Genomic DNA, 19,351 nt, shown 5'->3' with positions numbered 1-19,351 from the left:
AGGGGTCCGGGACCCCAGGGGGTCCTCACAGTCACTCCAGGGGGGTCTCCAAATTATTGTTAATTTTTGAAAGTTTTTTTCAAAAATTAAAGTCTTAAAGTGATGGTTCGGAGTAATTTCACCCTAGGGTCCTTTGCACCATGACCTCGAGCCAAACACCCCCCCCCTTTTTTTCACCTGGGTCGAACATTGGGAGAGTTAGCGTAGAGTAGCGTTATCAGCTGAATAGCTTAGTGCAGGGGCTAATGGACCCACGTTTCTATCTCGTAAGTTACCCCACTAATAATGCCCGAAATGATACCAAACTTCTACACTAGTACAAATAGGTTATGTACTCATAAAACGATGGATTGGAAACCAGAAGTTTATAAACACTTGCCTGCTACCTGCAGTTAGACGAGTGCTTAGGGCCGTCTACAAATTACAACACCGAAAAGAGCTACAACAAAAATATTTATTAATTTAATGATTAAATAAGGTAATGTCTCCAAACTCTGTTTCCTGCTAGTTAGACTACAGCACTTTAAAAAAAAAAAAAAAAAAAAAAAATATATATATATATATATATATATATATATAATATAATATAATATAATATAATGTACAGTACAGGCCAAATGTTTGGACACACATTCTCATTCAATGCGTTTTCTTTATTTTCATGACTATTTACATTGTAGATTCTCACTGAAGGCATCAAAACTATGAATGAACACATATGGAATTATGTACTTAACAAAAAAGTGTGAAATAACTGAAAACATGTCTTATATTTTAGATTCCTCAAAGTAACCACCCTTTGCTTTTTTGATAGCGCTGCAAACCCTTGGTGTTCTCTCAATGAGCTTCATGAGGTAGTCCCCTGAAATGGTTTTCACTTCACAGGTGTGCCTTGTCAGGGTTAATTAGTGGAATTTTTTCCCTTTATTAATGGGGTTGGGACCATCAGTTGTGTTGTGCAGAAGTCAGGTTGATACACAGCCCTATTGGACAACTGTTAGAATTCATATTATGGCAAGAACCAATCAGTTAAGTAAAAAGAAATGAGTGGCCATCATTACTTTAACAAATGAAGGTCAGTCAGTCCGGAAAATTGCGAAAACTTTGAATGTGTCCCCAAGTGCAGTAGCAAAAACAATCAAGCGCTACAATGAAACTGGCTCACATGAAAGGAAGATCAAGAGTCACCTCTGCTGCTGAGGATAAGTTCATCCGAGTCACCAGCCTCAGAAATCGCAAGTTAACAGCAGCTCAGATTAGAGACCAGATGAATGCCACACAGAGTTCTAGCAGCAGACACATCTCTAGAACAAATGTTAAGAGGAGACTGCACGAATAAGGCCTTCATGGTCAAATAGCTGATAGGAAACCACTGCTAAGGAGAGGCAACAAGCAGAAGAGATATGTTTGGGCCAAGAAACACAAGGAATGGACATTAGACCATTAGACATTATTTTTCAACAGGACAATGACCCCTAGAATATAATGACATGTTTTCAGTTATTTCACACTTTTTTGTTAAGTACATAATTCCACATGTGTTCATTCATAGTTTTGATGCCTTCAGTGTGAATCTACAATGTAAATAGTCATAAAAATAAAGGAAACGCATTGAATGAGAAGGTGTGTCCTAACTTTTGGCCTGTACTGTATGTGATGATGTGTCACCTTTTTCAGCCCTTCTGAGTTTGTAGGTATGTTTTTACTCCCATCGGGATCAATATATTTCAATAAAGAATTCTTTAGTTTTTGGAGCGCTTGCTTCTTTGCAATTACAGTTTATCTTTCATATCCTCATCACCTGTCAATATACAGGTGGCGATGCTATATGTTTATGTGTAGCCTACTTTACAGTTAGTGTTCCGACCTCTGACCTTGTTAAAACCTTGGGAATGGGGGGTGGGGCATAGGGGCACTGATTGGTCATTTTGATTGACAGACACACATTCATCACTAATGGACTGCAAGAGGCAACAAAATGAGGGCCAAACAAAACAGTTGAATTATGTTTTTTATAGCCCACATTTTGCCACCTTGCCAAAGTGTTGTCTAGACCAGTGGTTCCCAACCTTTTTTCCTTGGCGCCCCCCCTACTCATGTCTAAGAAAAGCTGAGCCCCCCCCTTAACCAAAGTTGAGGTAACTCTCGAGATGAAGCCTTACTTTCCTTTTTGATACAGAGCAGTTATCAGCACTGTTACGTTTCTCCGCCATGTTTCATTCATAAAATAGTGATGCCGTGGCGGCAGGAAAAACGAGGATACAACAAAATATATAGTTTTCATACAGACTTTTGTATACATTATATATGCTAGTGTATTACCATAATTTGTTTAACGTGCAAATATTTCTTTTTTTACCTCAACCTCAAACCAGATAAAGACTCGCGCCCCCCCTGAGATCTTTGCCGCCCCCCCTGGGGGTGCCCGGACCCCAGGTTGGGAACCACTGGTCTAGACTGCCTATTATGCATGCGCCACCGCTGTGTGCCACGGGAAAAGCCAGGTCTACCTCTGGATGGGGAGGCTGTGCTCCCTGGGTTTGTACAGAGTTGGGGATTTCCTCAGTTCTAGATCATTCTCAGTGCTCAGATATTCTGCCACTGTGGATTCTCTGTTCAGGGCATTGCATTTTGGTTGATTCTCTTCAATGTGTAAAGTAATTTTTTGTTTTCTTATAATTTGGTTAAAGGAGAACTCCGGGCAATTTTTACGTTAATCTTGATCACTGTACTTATGTGAGTATTGTTGATAGCAAAAAAAAACAAGCCAAATCGGTGGTAGCAACATGGAGCTGCTGCAGCTAATGGCGAGAGCTCCCACTTAGCTTAAACGGCAGTTTTTTGGGGCATAAGATAAAGAGTGCCTTTGTGACTCTTATCAGACACAAAATGCAATTAAAATGTCCGTACAACATGAACAGGACCCTTACATGACAACAAGATGCGTTTTCAACTCAGACATTGTTTAAATTCACCTACCCTGTTACCTGCTAGCTGCCGTCTGGGATGAGTGAGTGTGTTCAGCCAAGTAGGCTTCGGTAATAATCATCAAGCAACAGTTCCGTGTGTATTTGTAGCATATATATATCCATTTTGTGTGTGATCCATCTGGCGTTGGTGAGTAGGAGTCTTGTCAGTGTTGATCGTTGTGGTTTCCGTAGCCGGGCTAGCAGGCCCGGCCGGCGTCCTTGCTTCTGCTTCCTCCACGCCCTCCTTGCTTACCGCGGCCGACAACAATCCAACGGAGGAGGAGTTCTCCTTGAAGTCTAATTGGGGGTCTGTCTAGGCTCTGCTTGTGTTTGTGGACAGTCCCGAGCTAGCTGGCTTAAAGGCCATTATGCAGGTAAATATGATCCATAATGTGAGAGCTTGTAGACTTGATGTTAGCACTTGTACAATACAGAGTGAGAACTACAGAACAAAAATCTGAACTTGTACGTATACAAATGTCACACACATGTAAGCTGAATTTGAAGTGACAGAAAGGAAACAAAACTTGGGCTGTCAAAATAATGCGTTTATAATGAGTTAAGGCAAACTCCTTTCAACGGCACACATTTTTTTCAATGCACGATTAACGCATCACCTTTTGTGATTTTGCTTCGTAGTTTGGGAAATCAGGAAGCTGCAACAGTAACTAGTGGTGTGCAATACTGCAATATTTTGTATCGATCCAATACCGATACGTTTTAATAATTAAGGTGGATGCATCATCAAATTGCTAAATCTGAATGAATTTTTATGACCTTAAGTGTTTTTGAGATTTTACCTTTTGGATTACTAAAGGGAAACTATGCAGTTTATTTTTTTTAAAGATTATTTTTTATTATTTTTTTTATTATAGAGTGACAGTGAATAGATAAGAAAGGGGGATAGAGATGGGGGATGACACGCAGAAAAGGGCAGCTGGTCTGATTTGAACCCGCGCCACTGCAGGACTCAGCCAAACCCAGCCAGCTTACTCAGTGAGCCTCAGTGAGCTAGAGGCTTTTAAAATCTTAATTTACCTTAACTCAACAGCTTCGGAGTCATTGGAATGGTTATGACTTTTTTCAGGTTGAATGGCTGTCGTCTCGCTTCCCCCTATCGCCTGTGAGTGGAAAAACCGCCCTTGCAACTTTGGGCTGGCGGGCCGCCGGCCTCAGCGTCAGAAGTATCGCGTGATATCAGAGGCCTGTACTAAGAAGCAGGATTTGCCGTTAATTACGTAACTTCAGGTTCAACCCAGGGTTTTCTGTACCATGACGGTGGATTAGTTACCGGGTTCAGAGGGGGGGAGAGAGGGGTGCGCTCATCAAAGTTAAAACATTTAGAGACCGACAACCCCGTTAACATTCACTGATGGTTATCTTTAGGAAAGATATAGATTGTGAAGTGGAGGGAATTACATATAGGCTATTTGTCGGCTTCTTCAGCCGTGTGTTGCCAATACGCACATCGGTTTGAATTATGTTTTTATATTTTATTATTTTCTCTCACAATTGCTTACCACCACAAAACAGCGTCGGCTTTTTTGCCAGCTTTCCTTCCTGCGTTTTGCCTGTAAAACTGTGTTTGTGTTCTTCATATTTATGTAGAATTATAGTGTATGCTCTTCTTGTTTGAAATATGCGGCTCTGGTCTGTTTGCGATTGGTCGTGGTGTGCAAACACCGCCTCTTTTATGTGAACGTGCGTGCCGCTGGATTGGGAAACCCTGGGTTTAGCTCAGGGGTCGGCAACCTTTTTGATATGAACACTGAAAAAAGAAAAACCTTGGATCAACCTAAAAAAATTGAAGTAATCAATCACACGAAATATTTGACATTGATCCAAAGTAAATAATTTAATTTAGGTTAACCTGAAAGGTTTAACTCCATGCAACCACTTTTTAAAGATTGGATCAAATTAATTATTTTTAGGTTGTAACAAACTAATTATTTTAATTTAGAACCAACTATTTATAGGTCAGAGTAAATTAATTATTTTAGGTTGTCTCAAATAAAAAAATAACAGTTGTCATTATTTGAAATGTATAGTAAATCAAATAAAAAAAAAATGCTTTTAATACATTTTGATCAATGACTACTCTGAACACTTTCCTTTAGAACACATTTATATTTATTGTTCAATAAATTGATAACATTGATCAACATACATCAAATGTATAAAGATAAACCGTATGCTTCAGCTGAACACCAGAAACAAGACTATTGATGTCATCAGAATACCAGTCATGGCGCTGTGAATAGTAACAAAACTCCTAAGACATCTTGCAGTACCCATGGCAAATTTACCGTGACATACATTTTATAACTCAGGTGTGGGCCTTACTATCAACTAAACACATGGTCAATTTGCTGCCCTACTAGTTGATATTTTCACCCTGCTGCACACGCTGCCCCACCCTTATGTGGCGGCACGAGAGCTGACAAAATTGAACACCGACAACGCCACCCTGGGAATTTCGCCCAGAGAATTAGTTGGAACCACTACTTACTAATGAATGATTTTTTACTTCCAATTGCAAGATTGATATATTTAAGGTCACACAGGTCAGTATACAAAAAGGCGCCGAAGACAAGGTTCAACTTTCAAAACAATATATTTGTTTTTATTCAAAAATCAATACATTTAAAAACAATCAATTTAAAACACATTCACACCAAAACAAGGGGAAGAAATAATTAGGGCTGAGGCTTACCAGTGGAGGGGGAGAAGGGAACGAGGACGGTAAAGGATCCCAAGGAAAGTCACCCGTGAACACGCAAACAAAAACAGTGAACACAGCAAATGAAAACGGGGAGACACACAGCACACAAGAAAAGGGATACCACCACCCGGACAACAACACCACCACCTTCAGCTCTCAGCAACTAAAATGGGGGAAAGAAATGGGAAACACACAATTAAGAGGGGTTCACTCCCCAACAATAGTCAAAACAATATTAACAAAAAATGAAAAGAGCAAAATGAAAGAAACTTAACACAAGATATCAATTCCAAATAACAAAAGACACTTGTCAAATCAAAACAATACCAATAATAATAATAATAATAATTATCAAAATTAGAACAAAACAACTGGAACAGAACAAAAGAAACTCAAAAGCTACTAATAGAAAAATAAACTCAATAGTAAAAAAGAAAACCAACAAACGTAACTTAACTAAATTGAAAACAAAATAACAAAGAGAAATAAACAACTTAATTCACTCCATTAAGGTAGGGGAGGCTAACCCCTTTAAAAACTCAGGCCCACATAGCAGTGGCCAAACAACAGTTGCTCAGTGGCCCCACAGCAACTCTCCACAGCTGCGGCAGCGAATGTTTGAATCGTGTGTCTCAAAACAGTCCGCAGTTCAAATAGTAGTCTTTAGTAAAATCGTGTGTAGGCAAAACAAACAGTCCACAGTTCAAATAGTAGTCTGTAGTAAAATTGTGTGTAGGCAAAACAAACAGCCGGTAATTGAGACGCTCCGGCTAACTAGACTCTCCAGCAGCTTCAGTCCAATCCCTAGTAATTAAAAACAAAAATTAACACAGAATAAACCTAAACTATAATTCCTACCGCATTTAGCCCACATACCGTTCAAACAGCATTTGAGTCGATCCGGAGGGAGTTCCAACAATGCAACGTGCACAGACAGCTATCGGTGCTACTCTCTTTGCATTACCTCTGCAAGGAGGTGGAATGGACCTGCCAGCCGAAGATCTATAAACGGTTGATACATAGTAAAATAATGGCCACGAATGATTAACAAATGAGTGCCGAGGCAGCCAAACCGCCACCTTACCTGACGCCAGAACAGACAAATCACAGCAGTGAGCACAACCCGGAAGTGCAGCATGCTCCCGTCACCAACGAGCAAGAAATGCAGTGGGTGGGCTACTGGCCTTTTTTTATACGTGGCTCCGACGTTATGATTGGCCAGAAGTGCGCAGGTAGTTATGAGCTAAGCTCATACTGCTTCACTTATCTGTGAGGTCTTTGGACGTACAACATCTGTCTATGGCAAAAAAGGTACTCTGACATCAAAGATTGTGGCTGGGCAGTGTGTGCTACAGGGTGAAAATATCAACCACTAGTGCAGCATTTGGAATGTGTTTAGTTGATCTTCATTATTTGATGTAATGGCTTACACAAAAATACTTTGAGCCCACAAATTTGTTACATAATTCAAACTCACTTGATGACCTCACATTTGTAGTACACACTTGGCCTATGAGGCTGGTAGCCATCGAACTTGTAAATGCTGCAGTGAAAATGCAGCCTTGTAAGTTCAACCTCTTATAAAAAGGATCCAAAGTCTTGGCTGTATAAACACCATAAAATTAAACCACAAATGGAAAATAAAATCAAGCAAGTCTGTGCAATTCAGCTCTGCCTACTCTTTGCTGTACAGCTGGGTGTTCAGTCCATTGACTTTTGGGGTCATCTTTTTTCCATCAAGCTCCATCAGGACCTTTTGCACACATTCAAAGGTGAACTGCAGCCTTTTCGGATATTTTAGGTTGAGTGTGTATATGAGCCCAAAGACCATGGCAAATGCTGTTGCGAGTTAGAGTTTCAGAAATCTCCAGATTTCATGTTAGACTATAAAGTGCCAAGCTCTTATACACTCTAAACTTTCAAAACTTGAATAGGAGCAAATCAAAAAAATGTTTATTACAAGGGGTGTGATTAGATTAAAAGTGTCAAGATTTCTCGTCAGGTTAAAAGCTGTCTCATGAGATTCACGCAATCCACATATTTTCACACGCTGCCACGCAATACATCAAATTTTCTCACACAGTAAAAAAAACAAATGTATAACTGATAACATGCACTCGATGAGTGAAACAACTTCGCCCAGCTGATGCAACACCAGCGTACGCGGTGATCTAAAAACTGGAGTGCAACCTAGCTCTGTTTGGGACTGTAAGCTGCACTTTATCAGATGTGCTGAAGTTAACGTGTGGATATGTGGTGAGATTTCTGCCTGATCAGAAGTGATCTAGGGCTGCACGATATTGGGAACATTGCAATATTTTTCTATTCTGCGATATGAAAAAAATACAGGAACAGGAGTTAAATTGCTTATTTGAAAATAATTTAGCATCCTTAAATTATTGGGATGATTTTATAGGGGAAAATAAATAAAATAAAAAATAAAAATAAATAAGCTAAGGATTTATTTTTAGATTTTTTTGAGTGCAAACAAGCCATTCCTGAGCTTAATTGTCTCATAAGCAACAAACTGTGTATCTAAGAACTCTTAAATCGTAGTAAAAGTAAAGTAAATCTGTTGTGAAAGTAATTTAGTAACGTAAAGAGTAATAAGTAATGTAATAGTATTACTTTTTTAAGGAGAATTAAGTAACTAGTAACTTCTATTACAATTTCTGAGTAGCATGCCCAACACTGATGAGGACGTTATTCTCGTTATATTATGGTGTCAGAGAACACAGATATGAGGGAGAGATTCTGAATGTGCAGAAAGTTTTGAACATGAGCAGAAACCCTGCTGAAATAGAGGAGCTATTAAAGTCCAGGAGTTTATAACTGAATTAAAATTAAATAATTTATCATTGAGGTGAAAAGGTGCCACAATAACATTTAAAGAGGTTACTTCCCCAAAGACACAAAGAGGAGGCAAGACTAAATCATGCTTGCATGTGTGTGCTGACCCGGCAGGAGTTGATTGACAAAAGTTCATCTACAGGATAAAAACATATTAAAGCAAAACAGAAAGGCTGAGAGCCTTACTGCATTATATTATGTTATAGTGTTAGGTTTTGAATTGTCATCTGCCACATGATTTGTGTTTCCCCCTTACATCAATAAAGACATTTCCACCATAAATTGGTGCAGATTAAGTGTTTACTTCTCAAAATTCAGTCATAATTCAGCATCAAATATTTCTTATAAACAGTGTTAAAATCTTAGAATAGACTATGACCATGTTAATCTTTAGGTGTTAACTGTGTAAGCAAGTGAGAGAGATGCCCTCACCTGGTATTCTTTGATAAGGTGCTGAACAGGTTTGCCCAGGTAGATCTGAGATTTGACGATGCCTTCTCTTCTGATGTTGATGTCCACAGTCTGAGTAAGAATAGTTACTATTAATTAAAATGAAACATTTACAACAACAACAACAAAAAACCTATTCAGCCATGAATCTCACTCATACACAACTTATTTATAGATACCTCATCTAAAACCTGCAAGGTCCTGGTGGTCTTCTCTTTCACAACTCCTCCCTTGCTCCTGATGACCTCCAGCAGTTTGGTGGAGTACTTGTCCAACTGCGCCAAGAACTTTGTCTTCAAGTGAACTGTTGTGATTCACATGAACTCGGACTTGATCTAAAAAGTAGAGCATACAGAAAGAAGTTTATACGTTTTTAAGATGGTGAACACAAAACAGAATCACCAGCACAGCCTGCACCAAAAACAAGAAGTGAATCAACAGTTAGGTCTAAAAATGTGGCACTTGAAGAATTGTGAAAAGCTTGTTGAGTAGGATGGGATTTGCTTAGATAAGTCAGTAGAGCTTTCTATGTCTTGCTTGTGCATGGTCAGTTCTCATAAGTATAAGGGTAAGCACGGCCCATCCATAATGCCGATGATCAAGTTTATGTTTCAGAAGTTCAGATCTTCTTGAATAATTATTGTCACAGTCTTTACATTTCCACATGCATGGAAACATGAGATAGAAAAGATACCTTTAGTTAACTGAGCAGACCACACCTAATTTTTAAGTTTATATATAGTTTTACTTAATAGATCCGGTAGACAATTTCCCAGATGAGAGAAGATTCTATACTTTCCCCAGCCCACTTAGGAGGGTGGCCTAATTATCACAAATGCCCTCATGACATTGTAAATAGAACTTACCACAAGCAATGATCACTGGCAGGAGCTTCCAAATAAGTTGCACAGCAGGAACACAACTGATTGGTGGCTGCTTCCCTGAAGTTGAAAGAGAAAGACAAAACATGATTTAGTTTTAGCTGTTAGCCATCAAAGCGTGTTAGTTACTAATATAATGCACAAATTAAGAATACCCAACATTTAACATAAATAGATATATACTTTATTTTATGATTTTAGGAAAGCTGGCTAACATTTTGGTACATTTCTACCACATGTAAATGCTTTTAACAGTGTAGCAAACCAACAGTACCAGTTAGAATTAGCTGGGCCCTGTAATATTATGGCTGATACATACTGAACACAAGATAATTAGGAGTGTAAATACAAGATCACATATGCCCTTGCTATTGACAGCATAAGTAACCATCAGTCAAGTTTGCAGCTTGAACCTGGTGATTAACTACCACATGTCAAAAGTGTCAAAAATGCACCAAACAAAAAAGCATTATTTAACCCCCTTCCTGACAAGCTAGCATGTCATGGTTGGTACTAATTAATGCCTAATGTCGTGTAGTTTCATATGATACGATATGATATCTTCACTAGCTTTAAAACAGAGCCCACAGAGCTCTAAAAGACAGTAATGTCGGGAAATACACGGTTTCTAGGCTCTTCGCGCCACTGTTTACTATTAAACACACTCAGTAGAGCAAATGCATTTGAATTCACGAACATAACATTAGCTGTAACGTTAACTAACTTACACAAGGTAACTTTAGCTAACGTTAATACCCCCACAAAATGCATTTAGAAATCATAGTTTGCATTTAGTTAGCTAGCAATCTGTGATAACATTACTCACCCACGACCAGGAGGCGGCTAACGTAACCTAACGTTATAGTCAGCTGCAAATATGGCTAGACCCCAAAAAAATTCTAACAAAAGATTTTTCAGTGGTTTACAGTAGTATCAGATGTACTTAAAACATACTAAAAGTTTACCAAAGTTTGACTTCAAGAAAGGCCCCATTTTCAAAATGGCGACCGCCAGGTCCTTAAAAAGACCATTACTCTGTATTCCTATTACACCATGAATACTGGTACCTTATACATGTTTTAGCCATGTAATATTCTTATTAGCATATTTGTATGATAAATAACTGATTACAAGCACAATTATATATATTAAAGCAATTGGTTACAAGCATATTTATGCAAAAAATAAATACAATTACAATTTAATAATAAAATTTCCCTTAAGTAATTGCATATTTCTCATATCGTTTTGCCTAGTGTTGGTGGTTTCTGTCCATCAGCTCCCTTCTGATGAACCTCTACCACATCAGAGCCATCTCTTAAGTTTTTACAGCAAATGGGGCAAGTTTCTTGGTTTACAACAATATGACTCATGGTCAAAATTGCATTTGGAGTGTACTTTTTCCTCAAGCTAATCCAACAATGTCATCCTCTCTTAATACTAGGGCTGGGCGATATGGACCAAAAGTCATATCCCGATATATTTTGGCTGAATATCGATATACGATATATATCCCGATATTTTTTTCCGCAAAGTGAGAGCAAATGTTCAGTCAAAGCCAAAATCAAATATGACATGTCACAAGTAGTTTCATAGAAACAGTTGCAAAATCAAATAAATAATAAACCGGTTTCTTCACCTGGTTCATGATTAAATGCTCAGCTGTTCAAATAATAAAATGTAAACCTAAATACTGTATAACAGGAGTACCTTTTTTGAAATCAAAGCTCCATATTTGTGATTCGTTCCAAAGGTCAATTAAGCTTTTGATATTAATATAATCTACTTTGTTCAAAATGTAATGCCTCATGCCTGTAAGCCTAGGTTTATAGTCCCATTCTTCCACTTGATACTGCTTCCACTTAAGTAAACTAAAAGATGAACTATCGACTACAAAACAAAGAAACTAATTAATGTGTTAATACAAAGAATATTTATTATGATCGGTTCACAGATCTGAGTCCAAACGTAAACTTCACCCTTCTGAACTAAGAGTTTCTGCTTCAAGGTGAAGTTTCTGATGTGAAGTAAGATCCTACCGATCACCACTCTGTCTTTGGCTGGTCCGATTTGGATCAGTGGGGACCGGCGCAGCAGCGAGGCAAAGCTGTGTTTTTCCCGGGGGAAGAGACGCTGCGGCCGGCCACGGAGCTCTCCGCCCCCCGCTGCCGCCGGAGCACAGATTGCTGGTCGAAGGCGGCATACATAATCATAAAACACATTGTCACCTGTTAAATGTTATTCATTGCTGTTTGTTCTTTTCATTTCCTCTATCGAACATAATTAAGCAGTACAAAAGTCCGGCATCTTTAGCGTTGATCGGAATGCTTCGGACCCCTGTTCCAAGATGGCGGCGGTTTTGACGTATGTTTAGAACCTCAAGGCGACATCTGTGTATATATCTATGGGAGTAAGGATCACATTTGAACTATATCGATATATGCGATATGGTCTAATTCCATATCTCATTTAAAAATATATCGATATATTTTTTATATCGATATATCGCCCAGCCCTACTTAATACCCTCACATTGTTGGCCTTTGTCATGTGTTAGACATCTTTCTAATGTTCTTTTGATACCCCCATAAAATGACACTGAGCATGTGTCTGAGAATAAGACATTTGTGCTGTAATATACACTACTGGTCAAAGGTTTTAGAACACCCCAATCTTTTTAGTTTTTTATTGAAATTTTAGCAGTTAAAGTCCAATGAATAGCTTGAAATGGTACAAAGGTAAGTGGTGAACTGCCTGAGGTTAAAAAAAAAAGTAAGGTTACCCAAAACTGAAAAATAATGTACATTTCAGAATTTTACAAAAAGGCCTTTTTCAGGGAACAAGAAATGGGTAAACAATGTAAAGCTGTTCTGCAGCAATGGAGGTTGATCAAGCTTTGAAAGTTGGTGCTACCAATTCCCACACATGATCCAACTTGTCTGGATTACTTACAACCCCCTCTGTTTGTATAAAAGTATTGTTGGAACACACTGTGGTACTGTACCCTCGTGAGCATTATTTGAACAGAATTGTACTGCAGAAAGTTGTGTGTTGCTATAAAAATGGCAGGAAAAAGGCAATTAACCATGGAAGAGAGACAGACCATCATAACACTTAAGAATGCTGGTCTTTCTTACAGAGAAATTGCGAAGAAAGTCAAGGTGTCAGTGAGTACAGTATTCTTCACCATCAAAAGGCACTTAGAAACTGGGGGAAACTCTGACAGGAAGAGATCTGGCAGACCCAAAGCCAGACAGACAAACAGAATCAGAAGACAAGTTTCTGAGAGTCAACAGCTGGCGTGATAGGTGTGATCCTGGTTTTAAAGGCTGCATTACGGTAAAGTGATGTCATTTTCTGAACTAACCAGACTGTTGTAGGTGTTCTATTATTTGCCTTTTCCCCACTTAGACATTATGTCAACATTACTGATGATATTTATCTAAAATGTGAAGATATTTTGTTAAAGCACCAATTGTCAACCCTAGAATATCGCCTCAATATCAATATCGAGGTATTTGGTCAAGAATATCATGATATCTGATTTTCTCCATATCGCCCAGCCCTAGGTGTGGTGGTGGTAAACGTAATTTAAGTTACTTTTGGGTGGAATAACTTTTACATTGAATGTTAAGTCTGTGTTTTAGCAAAGAAAGGGTATGTGTCCAAAAACGCGTACTGAATAGGAGTTACATGACATAGGCTAAATCGTTTACATCTCTGGTTCAGCCCAAAAAGATAAAACCTTACAGTACTCTCTCAAAATGTATTCCATAAGTATGTCATCATGTCAGTGCAATTTAGACAAGTCCAATGGATTCATAGACCCAGAAAACATGTGGTTTGACACCAAGATTACTTGGCTAGGTCAAATAATGAAGAAGTTAGGATATTTTGAGGGCTTCCTGCATGGCTTCCTGCCAATCCTGGACGCCATCTTGAAAATTACACTTTTATAGTGGTCAAACTTTGGTAAACTTTTAGTATGTTATAAAGGACACCTAATACTACAAAAAACAGCTGAGAAACCTTTTGTTAGAATTTTTTTAGGGTTAAGTGTTTTTTTTTCATATGTGTAGCCGCCTATTATATATGTTAACGTTTACGTTGCAGTTTGAATGAAGAATGCTAGCTAACATTATTACTGTCACCTTATAATTTACATGCAAAGCGTGAGTGCTGAAATTACAGCCAGAGTCAAGGCCAGTCCGGTATACTTGAAAAAAAACGTTAACGGTAGACAAAGTTGATTGTTTTTATCTTACCAGTTGTGTTCCTCGTTGTTGTTCTTTGTCGCAGCCACAGACTGTATGGTTGCAGCCTGGCTGGAGGGGTCTGTTGGAGTGTACCGTCACGGCCGCCGCCCAAAAGTTTATTCTGTGACGGACGTTTGTTTTTAAATCCTTTCAGAGAGAGGGATCTCAAACTCAACAATGCGCATGTGCAAATCATGCTTAATCTAATAAAAATGCTGATCAAATGAATAAATACAGTTTAATGCATAGGCGCGGGAAGTAGGGGTGCTGGGGTAGCTGCAGCACCCCCTGTTGGTTGCAGCACCCCTTGTTGGCGGCAGCACCCCTTGTTGGCAAACTGCAATCAAGCCCGTATTACCCAATGGGCATTAATCATTATGGTGATAATTATCCAATTAGAATAAAATACAAGTTGTTTAATGTAATGATTGGGAGAAGGCCACATGCACTGTGTAGATTGGCTAAAGATAAAGGTGGGTGGGCATAGAGCAGGTTGTTTACATCGCACTGATCCAAGATCAGCTTTCTAAGAACGCGTTGAGATTGAAAGAGTGGAATTAATTAGTAACTGATCCCCGGTCAGATTGGGTTGTATCAGCGAGTGAAAGTGTGGAAAACGGAGAGAAAACGGCTGCGATAAAAATGTCCCGCGAATAAATAGCTTTTTAAAAAGAGCTGGGAATGACGAAGAGGAAGATGTCGAGGAGCTAGCCAACGTTAGCTTGGAAGAATCGCTGCCTTCTACCAGCTACACTCAGCCACAGCTAACGGTGGCTAACGTTACCGTTAACTTTAGCGAAGTTGTTGTGGAAAAAGACAGAGATGAGGCCGGCGGTCATCAGCATTACATACCAAGGTAATGGCCCCTCAGGTACCATCATCTCTGAAGAGCCTGCACTACGGGGACCGATTACAGAGACCGTCCGGGAGGAAGTTATACCCAGAGGGATATTAGCCTTTCAGAATCGGCAGCTAAATGTCCAGCATCTCGGAGGGGGGACGAGGCTGGCGGCAGAAAGACCCGCTCTCTCACTAACGAGGCACTGACCCGACACCTTCACAACGGCGAAACGGTACCACGGGAGTGGATTCTATATTCACTGTCCACCGGAGACATTTGTTGCGTTGCCTGTAAAGTGCTCCCAACACACAGCAGCGCATGTGTAGTAGGGTTTAGCGAGCTGCTGAGGGAGCTGGACTTTGAGGATTTGATCTGCAACTTTGCAAAGAAAAAGACAAGAAATTAGAACTTCTAAAGGTAAGAGCTATTATGCTATCTGTAAATTGAGTAGGTTAATGTAATCGGTTGTGACCGTGTGACCAGATAATGTACATATTTTGTTTAGTTTATTGAAATGCCATGCATATCAGACGTATTGCATCATAATTTTGTGATGCTGCTATAGGCCTGTGTGAGACTTTGTTGTCAAGTGCAGTAGCCTATATGTTGGCTTTTGCAGTTTGTGAAGTTGCAGCTGACTAAGTTATTTTGCAACCTGCACTCAGCTGTGTTGTGTGATGGCATTGTTGTATCTTCAGTCAATCACGTTTCAGAATTACTATTGTGCTTTCTGCTTGGGTGATTTTTAGTAAATACTATATCGCCATAGTCTTGAGCCATACAACGCTTTGGTATGATTTAATTAATTGTAACACTGTCTTGTGATGTGTGAGTCAGATGGCAGTACTTGGTTTATTGAACTGGAAAGGCATACTTGATGCCTGCTCAGCTGAACTAGTCATTCATCTTTTTTTAATTATTTTTTTATTCGATAGTGACAGTGGATAGACAGGAAAGGGGGAGAGTGAGAGGGAATGACACGCAGCAAAGGGGGGGGAAGGTAGAGTCGTTCTGCGCACCCCCCCTGCCCCGACAGCACCCCGCACCCCCTGCTGAAAATGACTTCCTGCGCCTCTGGTTTAATGTCCCGCTGCCAATTTATATTGTATCCATATAAAAAAAAAATGGATTAAACCATAAACATAAACTAGAACGTTTACTTTGAATGAAAAAAGTACATGACAACTTTTGTTTTAGCTTGTTTTGTAAAGATTTGCTATTTGAAGAGTAGAGCTGTGTTTGCGTTGTTTCTTGTTTTGTTTTTCTAGTTTTGTTTCTTTTTTTTTATGGGGTTCTTTTTGTGTTATTAAATAATATAAGACTAAAAAATTGAAGTGCAAAAGGAAAAAATATGTAACAACATGTGATTGGATATGAAAAGCACTACAATAAAGTAATAAAAAAAAAAAAAAAAGTGTACTGAGCAGACTGAAATATCGCTTTCTACATGTTGATGCCGGTCTACACAGGTGAGTGCAAGTATTGGCTTTTAACTCACGGAGGTTTCAATGTAGCCTACTTACAGTAACAAGACTAGCATTAGTTCATCTGCCCCAGCGGCCGTTGGTAATCCTCTTTGTATTGTTCCCAGTCAGAGATACGAGTCAATCAAACTACCGTAAATAACTGTGAACGTTGTAATTTGGCATGCGGATGAGAGAGTGCTTCAGCATTTCAACCATGATTTCAATGCATCAGTAACTCTCTTGCACACATATTGCCAGTGTGCCATTGGTTAAGGTCCTGCGTGCCCATGGTGGCACGAGTGCCTAAGGCTGCCGACCCCTGGTTTAGCTGATTACCACCGTCATGACACAGGTTATGCGTGACCGAGGTTGTTAGGGTTAGTGAAGCCGGGTAACTGAAAGAAATCCAGGGCATGTTAATCTTGATTCGTAGTACAGGCCTCCGGTCTCGCGATATAACAAATTGCTTTACGGCACTGCACACATCCATGAACTGGCTAGGGCTGGACCCGAATATTCGAATATTCGTTCGGTGGGTTGGTATTCGATTTGAAAATTTGACATTCGAATATTTTTTTTTTTTTATTTTGGTTTATTTATTTTCTGCATTTATCTCTCGTTCACACTCCAGTCCAGTTGGTGGCGGTAATGCACATTTTCGTTTTCGTTTCGTTTTCGGCCTGAAAATATAGCCACACAGTGCTCCTCTTCCTCTCTGCCGTTCTTCTGCTCTGTCCTGTGTGTGTGTGTGTGTCAAAATTGCTCAAAAATGACGTTCGAATATTCCCTCTAAAATAACACCGAATATTCTAACTATTCAAACATCTGGTTGCGCATGCATCCAAGGTGGCGCGCGACATGGTGACGTCAAAATTATGTAATATCCGGCCGAGCCGAGGTTGCGCACGGCTCTTTTTTTTTTTCAGCGGCGCGCGACAAAGCGTAAACAGGATGCCTGAATGAGTTCGCCGACAATCGGATGTCAGGACTCTCAGAGTGACTGCAGGTCTCTCTGGTAAACTTACTGGGTTAACATGAGTTCTTTTATGGTGAATGAAAGGCTCGATCCGACGAAGTAGGTCAGTGAATCAAATCGGAGCATTGACGGCAATGCTGCTGCCAGTTCTGCCGTTGTTTACCTTTTTCTTCTTCTTCTAGTCCGTAGAAAGGGCAGCGTCGGTAGCCCTTGCTCATTAGCGCCACCGCTGTTCAGGAGAAGACTGCAGCTAGTGTCGACCACCAGCGCAGGTATAAATTGTCACGGCGATCTCATGATGTCACATTTGTATGCGCCAGCTGGGCTGCATCCAGTATGTAACGGCTTTCAGGCGCGCTAGCAAAGCAGACAGCCAGACAGCCTCTGTCTTTTTTTTAAAATTCGAATATTAATTTTCACCTTCGAAATTTTTTTGAAACTATTCGAATATATATTTGAATTTAGAATATTCGTTGACAGCCCTAGTGTGTGTGCTGCTGGCCACCCCCAGGCCTGGCTGCTTGCTTTCTTGTTTGCCTGGCGCCGATGAGTCACGTGACGAAACAACAGCAAATCACAGAAGGGTAGGAGGAGCAAAGTGTGCCTGCTACGTGCTGTGACCAAGGGGGTAAGCTTCGCTTCAGAACTCGAGCCATCATGGCGCCATTTTGTTGCTAACTGTCCATCACCTCCTGTTTTTTTTACGTCACTTGACTGCGAATAACTTTACATCTGAAGCGTTTAAAGACTCTATTTGTCCGTTGTTTAGTTCCAAAGAAACACGACAATGTATAAAAGGCTTCATTACCTTGTACCTCACGTAGCAGACGTTTTTGTAAAAATAGGCTAACGATTGTGTCATAACCAAGTGACTTACTGTCGCATAGTAGAGGAATTACCGTATATAGTACAGGAGAAGCTCGCAGGCAGTTTCGACTTACATGAGATGTTTAGGTTTAATTACTAATGTTAACTAGCATGTTAGTGATCAATAATTAGCCTGTGCCCATGTTATCTCCTTACATACACCTACAGTCTCCGTATCTGTAAGATTGGAAATGATTGAGATTTCTCTTGGCACAGCTACCAGAAGACTTACAACTTTCAGACACGTTGCTCACGTCACATTCTCTCAGTTGGAGGCTGCGCAGTAAAGCTGGCCATCACCGGAAAAGTGCTTCTAATAGCCTTCACTGGTCTCCGTCCAGAGCAACGGGGTCTATTGGTCCATTATATACTGTCTATGGCTGTGACTGGGGAAAAGCAAACATATGAAAGCAGTGGCACTTACACAGACACAGACAGCCAGGTTGCCTTTTTGATGAAACCGCAGCGGTGCATACTGGAGAGAAACTGAAACTAAAGTATCAGTCTCATTACATTGATCAATACCAACGTTGGTATCGATATTATTGATATTTGGATTGATCCGCCCACTACTAGCAGTAACGTTGTGTTGCCAACTCGCTATTTTTGATATTAGATGGTTCTCTCCACAAAACTAAAGTTATTTGCATGTACTGTTGATGTGTATTGGACGAGACTATACATGAGATTGGGTTCATAAGAACAAGATAAAATGTATACACTTTTTTTGTGATTAACAATTTATTTTCTGTGTATCAACATACAAAACATACAATTTGCAACATGAACAAACCTCCCCCCATTAGACAATAAGTCATAAACCAAATAAACATGTATAAATTACACCATAAGTCCATCATACATGTCTCTCCCCAGCACAAATCTTCTTAGAAGCCCTCCAGAAAGTTAAGTTGCTCTCCCCATTTTCTAGTATAGACATCCAATCTGGCAAACCCTTTACTAATGAAATTTTTTCAAACGCTGCCACCCTAGCCATCTCACAAGCCCACTCCTGGATTGACGGCACCCCTTCATTCTTCCATCCACTTAAAATAATCTGTCTGGCTGATTCT

At 39.7% G+C, this 19,351-nt stretch overlaps 1 protein-coding gene and 1 long non-coding RNA gene across 8 annotated transcripts in view; one reads left to right on the top strand and one right to left on the bottom strand.

Moving 5' to 3' along the window:
- Positions 1-19,351, top strand: part of adck1 (aarF domain containing kinase 1) — a 178,379-nt gene that overhangs the window by 10,512 nt on the left and 148,516 nt on the right. For 2 of the 7 annotated variants that reach the window (XM_028565222.1, XM_028565229.1), the window contains exon 1: positions 2,464-2,538. The exons of 2 other annotated variants lie outside the window; for them this stretch is intronic. In XM_028565222.1, the coding sequence (XP_028421023.1) occupies positions 2,517-2,538 (22 nt within the window). In that variant the 5' untranslated portion in view covers positions 2,464-2,516. Of the gene's footprint in view, positions 1-2,463; positions 2,539-17,475; positions 17,515-17,650; positions 17,684-17,897; positions 18,040-19,351 lie in introns of those variants that run through there. 3 more of the 7 variants (XM_028565228.1, XM_028565225.1, XM_028565226.1) reach the window with 3 other exon arrangements.
- On the bottom strand, positions 8,990-14,290 carry LOC114546463 (uncharacterized). The gene is made up of 4 exons (XR_003691056.1): positions 14,138-14,290; positions 9,858-9,932; positions 9,171-9,326; positions 8,990-9,063 (listed from the first exon to the last, which is right to left on the bottom strand). It is a non-coding gene; the product is annotated as an uncharacterized LOC114546463 (long non-coding RNA).

This window comes from Perca flavescens, chromosome 20 (assembly GCF_004354835.1).
Source record: "Perca flavescens isolate YP-PL-M2 chromosome 20, PFLA_1.0, whole genome shotgun sequence".
Classification (NCBI taxonomy): Eukaryota; Metazoa; Chordata; class Actinopteri; order Perciformes; family Percidae; genus Perca; species Perca flavescens.
This window is presented reverse-complemented; position numbering and strand designations above follow the sequence as displayed.